At 38.5% G+C, this 14,631-nt stretch overlaps 1 protein-coding gene across 1 annotated transcript in view; it reads right to left on the reverse strand.

Moving 5' to 3' along the window:
- Window positions 1–3,413: 3,413 nt before the first annotated feature.
- LOC103775161 (transducin-like enhancer protein 4) overlaps window positions 3,414–14,631 on the reverse strand; it is a gene marked incomplete at its 5' end in the record, with an annotated part of 15,797 nt that continues 4,579 nt past the window's right edge. The window contains 8 exons of the mRNA XM_008942605.1: window positions 3,414–5,148; window positions 6,829–6,905; window positions 7,222–7,372; window positions 7,954–8,101; window positions 9,046–9,293; window positions 10,373–10,622; window positions 14,317–14,393; window positions 14,586–14,629. Of these exons, the coding sequence (XP_008940853.1) occupies window positions 5,041–5,148; window positions 6,829–6,905; window positions 7,222–7,372; window positions 7,954–8,101; window positions 9,046–9,293; window positions 10,373–10,622; window positions 14,317–14,393; window positions 14,586–14,629 (1,103 nt within the window). The remainder of the gene's footprint in view (window positions 5,149–6,828; window positions 6,906–7,221; window positions 7,373–7,953; window positions 8,102–9,045; window positions 9,294–10,372; window positions 10,623–14,316; window positions 14,394–14,585; window positions 14,630–14,631) is intronic.

A 14,631-nucleotide genomic window follows, 5' to 3' on the forward strand; every position in this document is an offset into this window, starting at 1 on the left:
AACATCAGATTTTTTTAAAAAATCCTTAAATATTTGTACTTACTGATTTTACCCTTCAGATGCATTTTAGCATTTTGGGGTAATCGGCTGAGTCCAAACCATAGATGCAGAAGTAACTACTACTCAATGTGCATGCTATGCATATGATACCACACGTTAATCCCCCAAAAAGAAAAAAGTGTATTTCTGCAACAACATTTTAGGATGTAAAGATGTGAGTAAGTGACTCTCCCCAGAAGGGCTTCTTTGCACTTGATGGCAAGGTTATAGACATGTTGTAAATGTCAGACTACACCATTTTTAATAATAAAAAAAGACACTATAATACTGCTTCCTTGTAACCAGGAAAGAAAATCATTTGGTAAGAGTAAGAACATTTATTGGTTTTGACACAAAAATTTCTTGCTATGAGGTGGAAACGCTGTACTCCAAATACTGGAAGAAACAGGAAATCTCAAGGGTTATGTTGAGTAACTCTTGGTTCAAAAGCAGATGCAGCAGGTGCATTATTTAAGAGCTTGTCAGAGATGATCTTCTATAGCACACTACTCTAGGACTCGTCACCTGCTATAGCTGGGAAGGGGATCTTCATGCCAACATATGGCATAACTGGCACGCTGCATGTAAAGCCCATACTGCCCAACCCTCTTCAATACCACTGTGGCCAATACAAAGAAGGTCTTCAGCACTGAATGCAACTACCCCCACATGCCCCACATAAAAAGCAGTTCTTTGGCTGAGGTCTTCAGAGTGCATTTGCTCTGAAAAATTCAAAGCGACATTTTTCTCAGTAGCCATAATTGATGTTCTAAAGCATATTTTGTGTTGCTGTATTCAGTGCTAATTTGATGCCACAAAGATGGCACAAAGAATTCAGTGCTAATTTGATGCCATGAAGATGTAATGTTTTCAATGCAAATGAGAAACAGTTACAACTCATGCTACTGTTTTGAATTTCCTGAATTCTGTACATAAAAAACTTGAGTAGGTTTTATTTAAACTTTTTTTTTTTCTTTTCTTTCAAAGCATAAATCCTTGAGTAGAAGCTAGTCACATCGGGATTTAAGTAGGGATGATCACAAGTAAGCATGCTAGTAGAAAAACAGAAGAGGCCCAAAGGACCCAACTTTCAAAACCAAACCAAACCAAAACCCTTTAATCCAAATGGGATGATTGGGTCCTTTATGCCTATAGCAGTGAGCTCTGCTTTCAGTTGTGTAAGCGATGGGAGCATTATCATCCTCAGCACAGATTAACCCTTATATGCAAACAATTCGACTTGTGTTTCTGTAGAAGACACTCCAGACATATGTAGACCTGCACAGCTACTTTCCTGTTTCTGTCACAAACCCATCAATGTTTCAGGAAGAAGGAATTTCCTACGTGGTTTGGATGCCACAGTAAAACCAAAAACAAAATCCAGTTTGAACTGTTCCAGTACAGATTTAAAAATGCCTCATTCTGGAAAATCACAGCCAGTAAAATGTATTTTTTTCTTTTTAACATAACTGAAAAAGAAAAGAAAATAAATAGGAGAGTTAAATCACTTTTGGCTAAGAACAAACAGGCAAAATTATACTGCATATTTTTTGAAAATACTGTTTTGATGGGACGTGCTCCTCTGAAACTTGTCTATACTGCCCAGTCATAAAGGAAACAAATATTAAAAAGAAATGGCCTTCCTAATGCATCATTGCACTAAACAACATTTGAGAGAGGAAGAATACAGAGAAAGCAATGATTGCACCTTGGAGTATGTGGACCACATGTTTGTGGCACAAAAAGCATCTTTAACAAAACATTTGCAAAAAATTGTGCTCTGCAGTGGCAAAGGAAACTGAAGAAGGAAAAGGAAGATGACATACAGAGTCATCAGAAAAACAAAAAGTAGCTCTGTACCATCTTTCACTTGCACTGAACCATGAAGGGGGAAAAAATTAGGACGATTACACATCTAACTGCAGTAATCTTGGATTAAACATTTAATTCCTAGACTGTTTCAAGCCACCCATAGAAACATTAACAAGCAGATACATGGCAGGCTGCTTTAAAAGTATATTACATTGCTGTCAAAATTAGCACTGGTACAAATTCAGGAGTATGCAATGTTTTATTCTTTTTAAAGGAAAGCTTTATCTTAGCGATTTTATGTAATCTTTTATGTCTGAACTACTACATACAAATGTAACAGCTTCTGCAAATATTAAGTAGGTGGTTTATCTTTTGTTATCAAATGGAGTGCGCCCTAATCTTTTAACATGACTTTGAAAATAAAAGGTGAAATAAAAGGTGTTTCCAATACAGTATTTATATCAGGTAAACAATATCTCTTCAAACAACAGTAACAACAGAAAGCATCTGCACCATGTTTACCTTTATGAAACATTATTGTACTGAGTAACAGAGAACTTAAATATAATGAAAATTCACATTATTCTAGAGGACATCTGAAAAACTCCTCACCAGTAATTACGAAGAAACTGATAGCTCTGAGGGAAACTTTCATCTACTCCTCTATCGACAAGTATCACCCTGTCAGTCATGGTACAGATAAATGAAACTCATCAGCTTAAACCTCATTTAGAAACTTAAAAAACCTGAAGTATTTCTCAGCCTGGGTTCAACTACCAGCAGGCACCATGGACTGGCATGTCACAGCAGGAAAGGCTTATATGCCCGGGAATTTCCAACCTGCACAATGTTGCTTTTCAGAAACGCATCATGGGAGAAAGATTTAATTCCAGTTTCCCACTGAGATTCTTCCACTTCGGTTTTGTCTGCTATGAATAGCACAGCAACCCCCACTCCTGGTGTGTAAGTTAACTTCCCCTAGTTCACTTAAACCTGTGTCGTAACTCAGTGGCAGCTGGGTTAAATCCTTGCTCTAAAGCAAACTCTAGTCAAGTGAAGCTACTCCATGGGCACAAAGAGGTTTTAGCTCTGGATGAGGAAAGGCAGGTGTGACACTGCAGTGCAACACCACTCCTCATGCCCTGCTGAGTTCCGCAGGCTCCAGAAGGCACCAGAGCAGGAATCACCCCCAGTTTCACTCCCTCCAAGGTATGGGATAACGTAAAGCTTTGTATCAGGCAGGAAACAACACAAACGGGAACTGGCCAACTCCTAGGTGACACAGCCAAAGTCTTGCAGCTGATGCCTCCAAGAATTCAGAATCGCTGCAGTCAGGTAATTTGGATAACTACTAATGCACTGCATTTGCTAGCACAGAGAAATTTTGTGGAAATCTACATTGCCTCTCAGTGACAAAACTGCAAAGTATCCACAGCAGCATGCTCTGCCACAGAATGTCCATTGTCCCTCCAAACAGCATTCTCGACATGTAACTGCAATCAGCACATGAAAAAAGAATGAAGAGGGGGAAAAAAAAAAAAAAAGGAAAAAAAAAAGAAAAATGCATCTTAGAAGTTACTTATGTTTAATGCTTAAAAGTCTGAATGCACAAACAATAATCTACCATTATAGAAGTACTGGTGGTCAATACAATGCATTAGAACTATGTACAATGACACAGTTTAGTATCAAAATCTTTCTACAATGTAGAGTATTACGAAACTGTTAATGACATCAAACACTAAGCACTTAAGACACCATTTTTTGCTACCACATTTGGAACTTCAATGAACAGTCCATTTTAACTTGCAGCATCAATCCATTTCTAGTATGAAATTAAGTAATTTTCTACTTATACAATAAGATTTATCTACACGGGTCTTTTGATTTTGATCCATAGCAGCAAAGGCACTGTACATCAGCAGATCCACAGACTTAAAGATTTTTTTTTAAAGCATTCAAAAAAAAAAAAAAAAAAAAGAAGTCACAGATCATAGTTTAACAGCAACAACAACAACATAAAAAGATAACACGTTGTCTCTGGCACAATGGCTCAGTCTGCGTCCATTTTAGGGACATCCAATCAACACTTGGATTGAACTGCTGGCGAACAAAGCAAGTCCATATCCCAGTGAGAATCCATTCCTTTTTGTATGTTGGAATGAGTACTCCTGTAAATCCTACCTCGAGGTCATTGCTTTTGTAGTTTGTATATTGGTAGGCATCCATTCTTATTTCAGTGCAGTTTCCAAAGAACATATCAAATATTTTTCATAATCTCTTGTAATTGAAAAATTGCCCAAAGACACATATCCCCATTTTCAAGGAAACATTGCAAAAGTTTCCAGAAGTAACAAAGGTGATTCTTTGAGGCAACTTATTGTACTCCCTACAATATAACAAAGAGAGGTGTTTATATTAAAAAAACCTAGCTTGACACCAAAATGCTTTATGTTTATCAACAGAAGAGCATTGAGAACAAATCTGTACACAAGATGCTATATCAACATTGCAAATATATAAATTAGCACATTCTAATTTAAAGTGAATTTAATTTAGATGTGAACTGAATTTGCCATTCATCACAGGCATGTAGATCACTGGCTACAGTTTGCAATTTCCTAAGTTTCCAAGACTGTCTAAAATAGTTAAGATACAGCATCTTCCCACCAAATAATTATACTGTAGTAACACTTAGAGGTCTCATCCAAGAACAGGACTAAAAAATATAACAAAGTTTATTTTTTTTTTAAATAGAAACTACAAGTCTATTTAGTGTAGCTTTAACTATGTCCTGAACATCCTTCTCCAAGATCCCCAATTTATCCATTTGCAAAAACACAAAGTATACAATGCACCTTTCAAACTAAAGCTGGGCCAGGCAGCTTTATTTAGTCAGTTCATTGTTAGAAAGCCTTCTATAAACAAAATAAATACATTACAGCTATAATACATAATTAAAGAGTCAAGTTCACTGTTAAGTATGCTTATTCCATCTTCTTCCAAGTAGATAGCTGACAATTTGGTATCACAAGTTCTTAATGAGCATTCACAAATCAACAGCAAGTTAAGAAGGTAAAAATAAATTCCACAATTTGATGAGCATTTAAGTTTGCAGTTTAGAAAGAAAAAAAGAAATATACAGCAAAGTGCTAGGAGAAGGAGTTCTGTCTGTATTCAGATTTTTCTCTAATAAATAACTTCATAGACTGTAGCTTTCTTGTCCCCAGAGCCAGTGACAATGTATTTGTCATCCACAGAGATATCACAGCTAAGAACAGATGACGATTCTTTGGACTACAAGATAAAAAAAAAAAAAAAAAAAAAACAAAAAAAATTATTTTTTTTTCATTTATATATCAAAAAAAAAAAAAAAAAAAAAAAAAAAAAAAAAAAAGAAAATTATGTTTTTTCAATCTTTCAATCCAGAAAGGCTTGAAGATTAATTGGAAGAGTTTATAGAGAGGGAATACACCAAAAGCTCATATAAATATCAGCACTGTAGTGGCAGCTTTTTTATAAGACACTTTCTCCAAACCTGTTTTACCCAAGGCTCTACAGCAACAAAAAACAGCAGCAGAAAGGGAAGTGAATGTTACGGACCTAGAGATAATCTATCAATCAAACAAAAAGAAGCAGCCTTTCTATACACTTTACAAACAACGAGCATTTTTAAGTATTTTGTACATTAGCCTTTGCATAAAAATGAATGAAAAGCCATCTTCTTCATCCTGCCTCCCTTTTTTGTTGTAAAGCAGCATCTAGAGAAGCACTACAGAAGTAACTATAGCTCCTCTCACTATTTCCTCAACATGGAAGATAGAAGTCTTGTACAAAGGAATTTATGTTACCAGGGAGTTGCAAATATGAAAAGATGCTGTGGTGGAATAGGATGCACAACTGTGTAGAGCAGGTGGATGGGAGACAGGATACACTGGGATCCAACAGCTCTGTCTTTTGCAGCTTTTCTGCCTTTCCTGAGACGATGTGTATGCATCATCACATTTTACTTGCTGTTTTAGTGCATGTTTCCTTCACATCACACACATTCATATTCTCTTCTGCCTGTCTCTGCAAGAACTAAACACTTCCCAGTCATGTAAAGTTTTTGACAAGAAACCTCTGCTGCACTGCACAGGAAGTTTCTTTCCCTAAAAGTAAGAAAGATGCACTGGGGTTTTAACATCACTCGTAAGGGGAGGTGGGTTCTTGTTATGATGATTTGGGTGTTCTGTGGGAGGTGGTTCCTGAGCTGAACAGCTTGCACTAAAAAAACCCTCACACCTCAGCTTTCTCATGCCAAGGCAAACTGAGCTGTCCCTGAAGGCAGAGACGTGGCAGACAACAGTACAGGTAAGACCCTACCATTTAAACCAGAACATTGGTTCACTTAATTAAAAAAAACTGCCATCCCAGAGGTACCTGTAGGTGAAAAGAGGAGGACATGCCAAAACCCCCACTTTTCCTTAAATGGCACTGAAATGCCACTAAAATTGTGCACAGAAGGACTGAAGACACAGAAAGGTTATAACTTCCAGTTACACTCCACAGGGCTCCCCCAAAAGGATAGTCTTCAGCTCAGAAGTCTGCCTGTCCAATCCACTGACTTTATGCATCTCATCCAAGTAAAATACATGTGTTGCATATGACCTCCACTGTTTTAGACACATTTTAGACCTTCAGTGAATGTTCGTCTAACAACATGACTTGGGTACTGTATTACAGCAATACACGTAAGAAGGTGAAAAGGATATTGAAAACAATTTCAGATTAAAGGACTACTTTATTGGAAGAGCTAAATTACTCAAATGTTAGAAAGGACGAAAGCATCTCTCTTTAATGACAAAGTCTTAAAGGAACTCAGTAATTAGCTAAGAATTTCCATTTAAAATCTCCTTAAGCTAATGACAGACCCTGAGATGTGCAGCTCTACTGAACTGTAATGTATGTGGCAAATAGCTTTTAGGGGATTATTACCTGGAATATACTGGCTCCATAAGGTGTTCTCCAGGCATTAAGAAGATTATCTTTTCCAGTGCTTACAAACCATTTGCCTGAAACAGATTGTTTAAATGTTATTGCTGCATTTTGTTTCTGAGGAATGCACCCCAAGAAACAAATTAATCACAAACCCAGTGCATTCACACATTAATTGAATACATATCCAAAGAGCAGTCACATTTTCATCTGGTTGCATGATGGTGTTCAATCACAACAGAAGCAGTTCACACAAAAAAGCAGTCACACAGAATTTTTAGAATAATCTTAATTTAATGTCTAGTTTTTAACTCTACCCCTACTTTCATTTAATGGCAATCTTAGAATGAATATTTTAGGAGGGAAAACACTGGCATAGAAAGACTTGCTTACCACAGTGAGCAAATTTGAGTGACAACACACAGCTCTCATGAAGATGCAGCTGATACTTGTCCGGCTTAGTAACATGCAGCACCTCGACATTACTGTTCTCCATTCCTACTGCCAGCCACTCACCAGTTGGACAATAGCCCAGTGAGAAGATCTGGAATTAGCACAGCACATGCTTCAGTCAGTGAAGGAATGAGCTTGAGGTATTGAAAGCCGACTCTTGTTACACTGTTAACACTATGCAAAAACACATTTTAGTCTACTACAGTTCTAAAAATGTGATAATCCAATTACTATAGTAATTAACATAGATTAGTTCACATAAACAAAGCTCAGCTAAAACTGCAATAGTAAAGCACTAAATCAAGCTATAAAAGTTAATGTCCTCGCTTATCTGACAGCAGTTAAAAATATTTTTGGTAAATATTTTTTAACAAGAATCTATAGAAATGGGAACAGCTTGCACACAGAACACTTTAATCTGGCAATTCTTTTATGAACAGGATTCAGGATTCTCTCTACTACCATGGGATAAGTCCTAATCTGTCAAATAGTCATAATTCAGAAAGACGTTTAGCTGCCACACAAAAGACTGTGAGACTAAGTGAAAAATTCTTTGGATTTCATTTTGAGCCTGCTTTTTTTGCTTAAATCCCATCCTCAAAACCAGAAGTGTTTGTTTTAAATAAAAATCTGTCATGGTTTTCTAACATGCCAAAGTTTCTGAGATTGAACCTGTGACGTGAAGTCATGTTGCTGTAGCTGTCTCCCTTCTCTGAGATCCCAGGATCTGACTGTATTGTCCAAGCCTCCCGTCCATAGTTTGGTGCCGTCATTAGAAATGTCAATACAGCTGGCTCCATCTGTGTGGCCCTGGAATTGCCTGAAAATATTGAAAAGAGATGCACACATTCTCACACTGGAAAGAGCAGGTTCTGACCATATCTTCAAAATGCCTCCTTTTAGTTTCAGTCCCTGACGAGTAGCCATTGAAGACAAGAGCAAAACAGATTTCAGTAGCAACCTGAAGTTAATATAAACTCTAGGATGACCGTGTGAGTTCTGTGATGAACTGATGGAGCAACCAGGCCAACATCCATGTGCTAATTTGATTTGAAAAAGCACACTTCACAAGTCAGATACTCTGGGGATCCTTGCTGTTGACTGCATGATATCCACTATTTGACTGAAAATACCCAACTTCCCCCTCAAAGGAATGTCAAAATTCAACGAGTTTAAGAAGAATCTGCAGGTCACCAAAAAAGTTGGGGAAAAAAAAGAGAAGTGGTCTAAATAGGATCATCAGGGAGCGAAAACCTGCCTTTACACACAATACTGATCTATTACACAAACCAACATTCACACCGTGCAGTGCACAGAGAAGCTCTGTATGACTGGCTACTAGCTTACTGTGTGTACATTAGTATCAAGCAGCAATCCATACTCCTAAAGATGCTAAGTTTGCAATGCCATAATTTACACACATCTTTACCCAAGACATATTTGCTGGAGCACTGATTAAAGAGACTGGAGTGTGAGCACAGTGTATTGCATGGAAACAAAGAAAACCATCTGTTCAAAGAACATACAGAAGTGTCAACACCAGCTGATCTTAGGAAATTAGAGTTACAGGCTGCTCAACAGGCCTGGAATTATGAAACTCTCAAAACCTATAAACAATTATACAGACTTCTGTCAAGGTTTTACTGTAGCTATTGCCTAGCTATGCAGACATCACGGAGAAAACGGCATATGTACGCAGAAGAGCACGTAAGGCTGTGTCTAATTAATTCTTAACAACCTGATGATCCATCTCTGTCAACCTACCTTACTAAAGTCTGGTTATGCAGATCCCACACTGCAATGTTCCCATCACTACAGCAAGAGAAGCAGACCTTGGAATCAGGGCTGATAGCTAGGGCATAGCAAGCTGGAGCAGAAGACGTCAGCTCTGCTTTGATGCGAGGAGTTGGAGCTGCCAAGTCCCAAATGGATAATGTGCTGGCTTCACCACCAACAATCAGGGTGCGGCCATCAGGGAGCAATCTGCAGGAACGGATGTAGTTATCTCTGTTCTGTGGAGACAGAAGCCATCAAGAGATTACTCATGAGGAAAGGAAAACAGCATTAACATGAGAGCAGAAATCCATAAAAGTATTGTATTCCCTCCTGGTTTTAATGAGCCATTTATACTTACGACAATGACAAAGTGTATTAATGCCAGAAAATTACATGACATTAGGGAAGTACTTAAACTTGATCTACAAAATTCAGTAGTGAGAGATATTTAATCTTAATTAGCATCGAAATGCAAAGTCCTGAACCTAACCCAAAACAACTCAAGATAGCTGTATTCGACAGCTTGTGTAGAAAGTTACATTTTCATATTCTGTTTATTTCAGCAGATTAACCTCTCGGCATGGGGGAGTACCAAATTCCCTGCACACTCCCCCCACCTCTGTTCCAGTGAGACATGCTGCCACCATCTAGGAGATGTCAGAGGAAAATATTTGGGCAATTTTCTTCATTTGTGTAGCAACTTGTGTAGCAATTCATAATGCGTCTACATGTGCTGTGCAGTTCTCATTTTATCGCCTCTGTAACAAGAAGCAACATCTTACCAGGAACTGGTAAATGACATGAGAAAAGCTGCTAACAATGGTTCATCGTGTTAGCACGTTCAAATAATTTGTGAATAACACTAAGGGATATTTTTAATTGTCACATTTAGGCAGGGCAATTCCTTTATACATACACACAACAACAAAATACCTGACACAGTCTTCAAATATTCTCACAGAATACAGCTGCAAGACAGCAATTTTTAGCACGATAGGATATCAAGCTTTAAAATTGCCAACAAATGTCAAAGTTTATAAACAGTATTTGCTGTGCTGTCTTTGATCTTTCCCCCTACCAACATGATTTTAGGATATTAAAGATGTTTTGATTCATTCAGGGAAAAAACCCACAAATATGACATGGAACTTGCCTCAAATTCAGTTTTAAACAACAAAATTACAAACGAAACACCAAGCTTTGATACCAATGACAGCACTCAAATACCCACTGTTTTTTCTGCCTTAATGGTATGGTTTCAATCTTAACACACCCAGGTATCTGCTTTCACTGTTGTATGCCACTCTTCACCTACCAGGCAGTCCAGCTGAGAGACAGGACTCTTGTTGCCAGGGTGGCTGATGTCCCAGACTTTGACGCACCCCTTCCCACCCGTGTAGACGTGTCTTGTGGGGTTGCTGATGGTAACTGCACACACAACTTCCCCGTGGTTCAGAGTGTTGATCTGACGGGCGTGGCGAGGGATTCCTGGACCGATGAGGGCGTCGGGAGGGAAAGGAACTGGCTGCATCTGACCATCTGCAGTAACGTGAAAGGAGTAGGCTCTTTGGGAAAAGAGAAAGAAGAGAAGACAAAAAAAAAAAAAAAAAAAAAAAAAAGGAAGCATTTTTTTTTTTCCCCAAGCCTGTTTAAGAAAACACAATTAAAGATGTGTTTCCACTGCAGGGATTCAGACATTCAGATTGTGTGCTTAGCTCCTTTTGCAAGCTTTTCAATCATGTGAAGAAGAAATTACTTATTTATCCATAGCATGGCCCTCAAAGCATCAACTTACAGAATTCTTCTGTTAACATGGGAAGTCAAGCAATCTACCAATCAAATGAGCTTTTACAACTTATGCAGTGATGATTTCTGGCATAAGCAAGAACACACGATGATACTCTTTAATGTGGGGCGCAGGGAAACCACCATAGGCAGACAACGGAAGGAAGGTTGGATCACAGTCCCCAGGAAGACAAAAATAGTTCTCTGGCTGATGCAAAGTATGGTGGGAGGCTGAGTGCCAGGGGACATTTGGTTGTTCCCTTACTGACTTCAGCTGGACTGCTGCCAAGCTGCTCTGAATGCACCGTGAGTCCCACGCCCCTCAAGCAAAACTGCCCAGCACTATACCTAAGGGTACAGTGAAACCTCCACTGTCAAGGACTTCAGACCTCAAGGCACAATTGCTGACATCTGACATGACAGATCAGCAAAAATGCTGTCTTTTTTGTTGTTTTTTGTTTGTTTTCTTTTTCCTTTTTTCTTGTGTGTGTGGACCTGACACAACAACTACAAATCCCAGTTTCTCTTGCCAGAAAATGCGCCATCGCTGAGAAATAATGTGTTGTGTGACTGCCAGTAATGCCACCTGTGAATAACCTATCAACAATTTAATCTCAAAACATTTTCCAGGGAGAACAGTTAGGTTGTGAAATCACCTTGTTCTGAGATGCTGACACATCACATCCATTACAAGAGCACAAACTTTAAAAGAGGATTCACCCACACATACCAAGATGTGCTTAAAGGAAGGCTTTGATTTCCTTGGACCTAAAAAAGTCATCATAGTACTGATGAAAAATCCGTTGTCACAATGGTGGTATGAGAAGGGCTCACAAAAAAAAAAAAAAAAGAAAAAAAAAATACTTAGGAATTCAGCTATTGAATTTGTTACTTAAGACTCACAGTGCCTCAACACTAGAACAATAATTTTCTGTGGGACAAAATGCAACTCCATTTTCACCTTTCTGCCCTACTACTAGAGCTTTACATGCTCTTCTCATCCTGCACACTGTTTCTTGTTCTGGCAGATCCAAGAGACAGATCATGTCATCATTCCCCATTTTTTGACACTAAACAAATTCAGGAAGGAGTAGGTCAGATTTCTGTGGCTGTCAGAAGCAACAAACTGCCTAGATGAGCAGAATTAGGGTTCGATTATTACTGTAGGAATCTGAAGCATACTCCTCATTATCTCCTTCCTGCTTTCTGCAGCTGATTGTCACCTGAAATCTCTAACAAAATAAGTGCAACTTCATCATCATCTTTTCTGGTTTATGTATGCAGAACACGTTTAGCATTGACTGTATGATACTCAGCCAGTTTAGCATTGACTGTATGATACTCAGCCAAAGTCATTTTTAGCATGCTTATAAAGTCCATAGGGAACATTAACAATTATAGAAATAAAGCTTAGATCTGGAGTGATCTGTGACTAAATTATTCTCATTCCATCCATTACTTCATACCAGCACATGTGATTAAACTGTTGCTTTGTTGCTTTCTTTATTGTGGTGTTTTTGTTTTTGTTTTGTTTTGTTGTTGTTGGTTTTTTTTGTGTGTGTGTTTTTTGGTTGTTTTTTTTTTGTGTGTGTGTGTGGTTTTTTTTGTTGTTGTTTGTTTTTTTTTTCACTCTGAGAAATAACACCACATGGTGCTTATTTGAAGTGCTCTAAATATCTTACAAATATCTGACACTATAAACACCTCGCAAGCTTTTTTTTTTTTTTTTTCATTTTCACATTTATAGATTGTACAACCCTCAGCATTTTGATATATCTCTAAAGTGAAAAGAGATTAAGGGACAGATCCCCAGTGTACTACATGCTGCCCACTCCATTTCATCAGACACTTAACAGTGCAGAGGATTTACATAACTTTTGCTTTAAGGGAAAAAGAAGAGTAAATGAGAAAGCAATAGTCCTGAATGATAGCTGTGAAAAGTACTGCACTTAAGATGAAGAAAAATCAATGTAATCATGCTAAAATAACCACACATTGCAAAGGTTTCAGGGCTATGGCAGACAAATGACAGTTACATTTAAATATTTAGAACAGTCATCAATACGTCAATATTTAAAAACCTTGGAGATGGACCAGAATTGAACAGTTTTGATTTCAGTTTGCCTCATGTTTTACTACCCTCATCTCTAACACATCTCATGAGTAGGGAGGTCCTCATATCCATGGTATTGCTGTTTATGAGATCACAGAAAGCAAAACCTGGTAGAGCCAGTCATCCTTCCTTCTGGGTGATCAAGGAGGAACTTGAAGGCAGAGAACATTCAAACATCACGTCAAGACATTTCTAAGTGCCCACTGCATGTTTAGGAAGATGATCTGTGCCCCACGGAATTTTTAATGGAAGCACCTGGTCCAGAGGCTGCTGCCCATGGACTTTTGTACTCACCTTATACAGTCACCTAACAGGGTGGTACAACTAGCAGAGAAGTCAGCTTGAGGTTGTTAACTAGTGTGTGATGTCTGAGAGAGCTAGACAAGGTTTACAATTCATGTAACACGTAAGTACAAGAGAAGTTACAGGCACTAGGACTGATTGCTTGGCACCATGATGTTATTAATCCTGCATGTCCACAAGCTCACTAGCAGGTAAGTGTATGTGTCTACTCAGGTGCATGCAAGTGTGTGACTACCCCTCAACCACACCTCCACTAACACGGTCATACATAAAAGAGTGAGAGAAGGAATGGCACAAACATCCCACGTCCTTCAAAGTCTCCCAGATTAGCTGGTCAGTTTCCCGCAAGCATCACACAAGAACTGGAACTGGAGGACCCTTACATAAAATGTGGATCAATAAGGTTTACATCGGTGTTTTACCTTCTCCCCTCTCTAACTCAAGAGGGATGTGAGCAGAGAGTTCTTTATATCTGCACAATTCTTTTCCTGAGGCTCACAACAAGAAAAGCCTGGCAGAGAAGGTCACCTTTTATGGTCATGTCCATCAAGGATGAATTTGAACATTCTGATTTTCTGATTCTTTCTAGTATTTTCAATCAAACAGAACACTTCAGCATTCCCTTCTCTGCACATTGCTGTTTATAGCAGGTGATAAGTTTGCAAGTAATTGCAAGGCTTCTGTGAACAAAGAAATGTTTTCAACTAAGAAGCAGAGTACAATAGGGATGGAAAGCCAAGATCCTGTTCCAGTTTGCATTTCCATATAAGACCAACGAGTCAGATTCAGCACGTAACACCCTGAAGTTCAGCTTCTTTTTCCATTCTATCTGTCTCCTTTACTCTGAATCACCCAGTCCTTGTAGGCTGCTATTAGTCTTCAAAACAAATTTACAAATGCAGCTTTACGATTAAACAGGGTTCCTTCTGCCCTTGCTGAACAGCTGTATTTATTTCAATTCACATAATATTTTTCAGTAGCTAAGGGGAACTCCAGCTGGCAAGGGAACACAACGTGAACAGATGATTGACTTTTAAAGTTGACTGCTTGATACTCACGGTTTTCCTCCTGGGATGCCTGTGAGATTAGGAGGGATGCCTGGGACTCGCATGTGATGATGTGGATCAAAACCAACCTATAGTTTTCCCCAAGTAAAACAAAAAATATGTATTAAAGATGGAATTAGGCAAAGGAAGCCTGTTTAATTCATGTTCTCCACACCATACCCCCCAAATTACAAGGAGATTGAACTAGAGTTAACCCTTCAAGTCTTAAATTTAAAATAAACTGCTCTCTAACACTGGACATGGTAGGAGCAAACACTTACTACTGGAGATCTCCCATAAGCTGCTGCTGCTGCTGCTGGCGCAGCT

This window comes from Merops nubicus, unplaced genomic scaffold, assembly GCF_000691845.1.
Source record: "Merops nubicus isolate BGI_N331 unplaced genomic scaffold, ASM69184v1 scaffold24336, whole genome shotgun sequence".
Taxonomy (NCBI): Eukaryota; Metazoa; Chordata; class Aves; order Coraciiformes; family Meropidae; genus Merops; species Merops nubicus.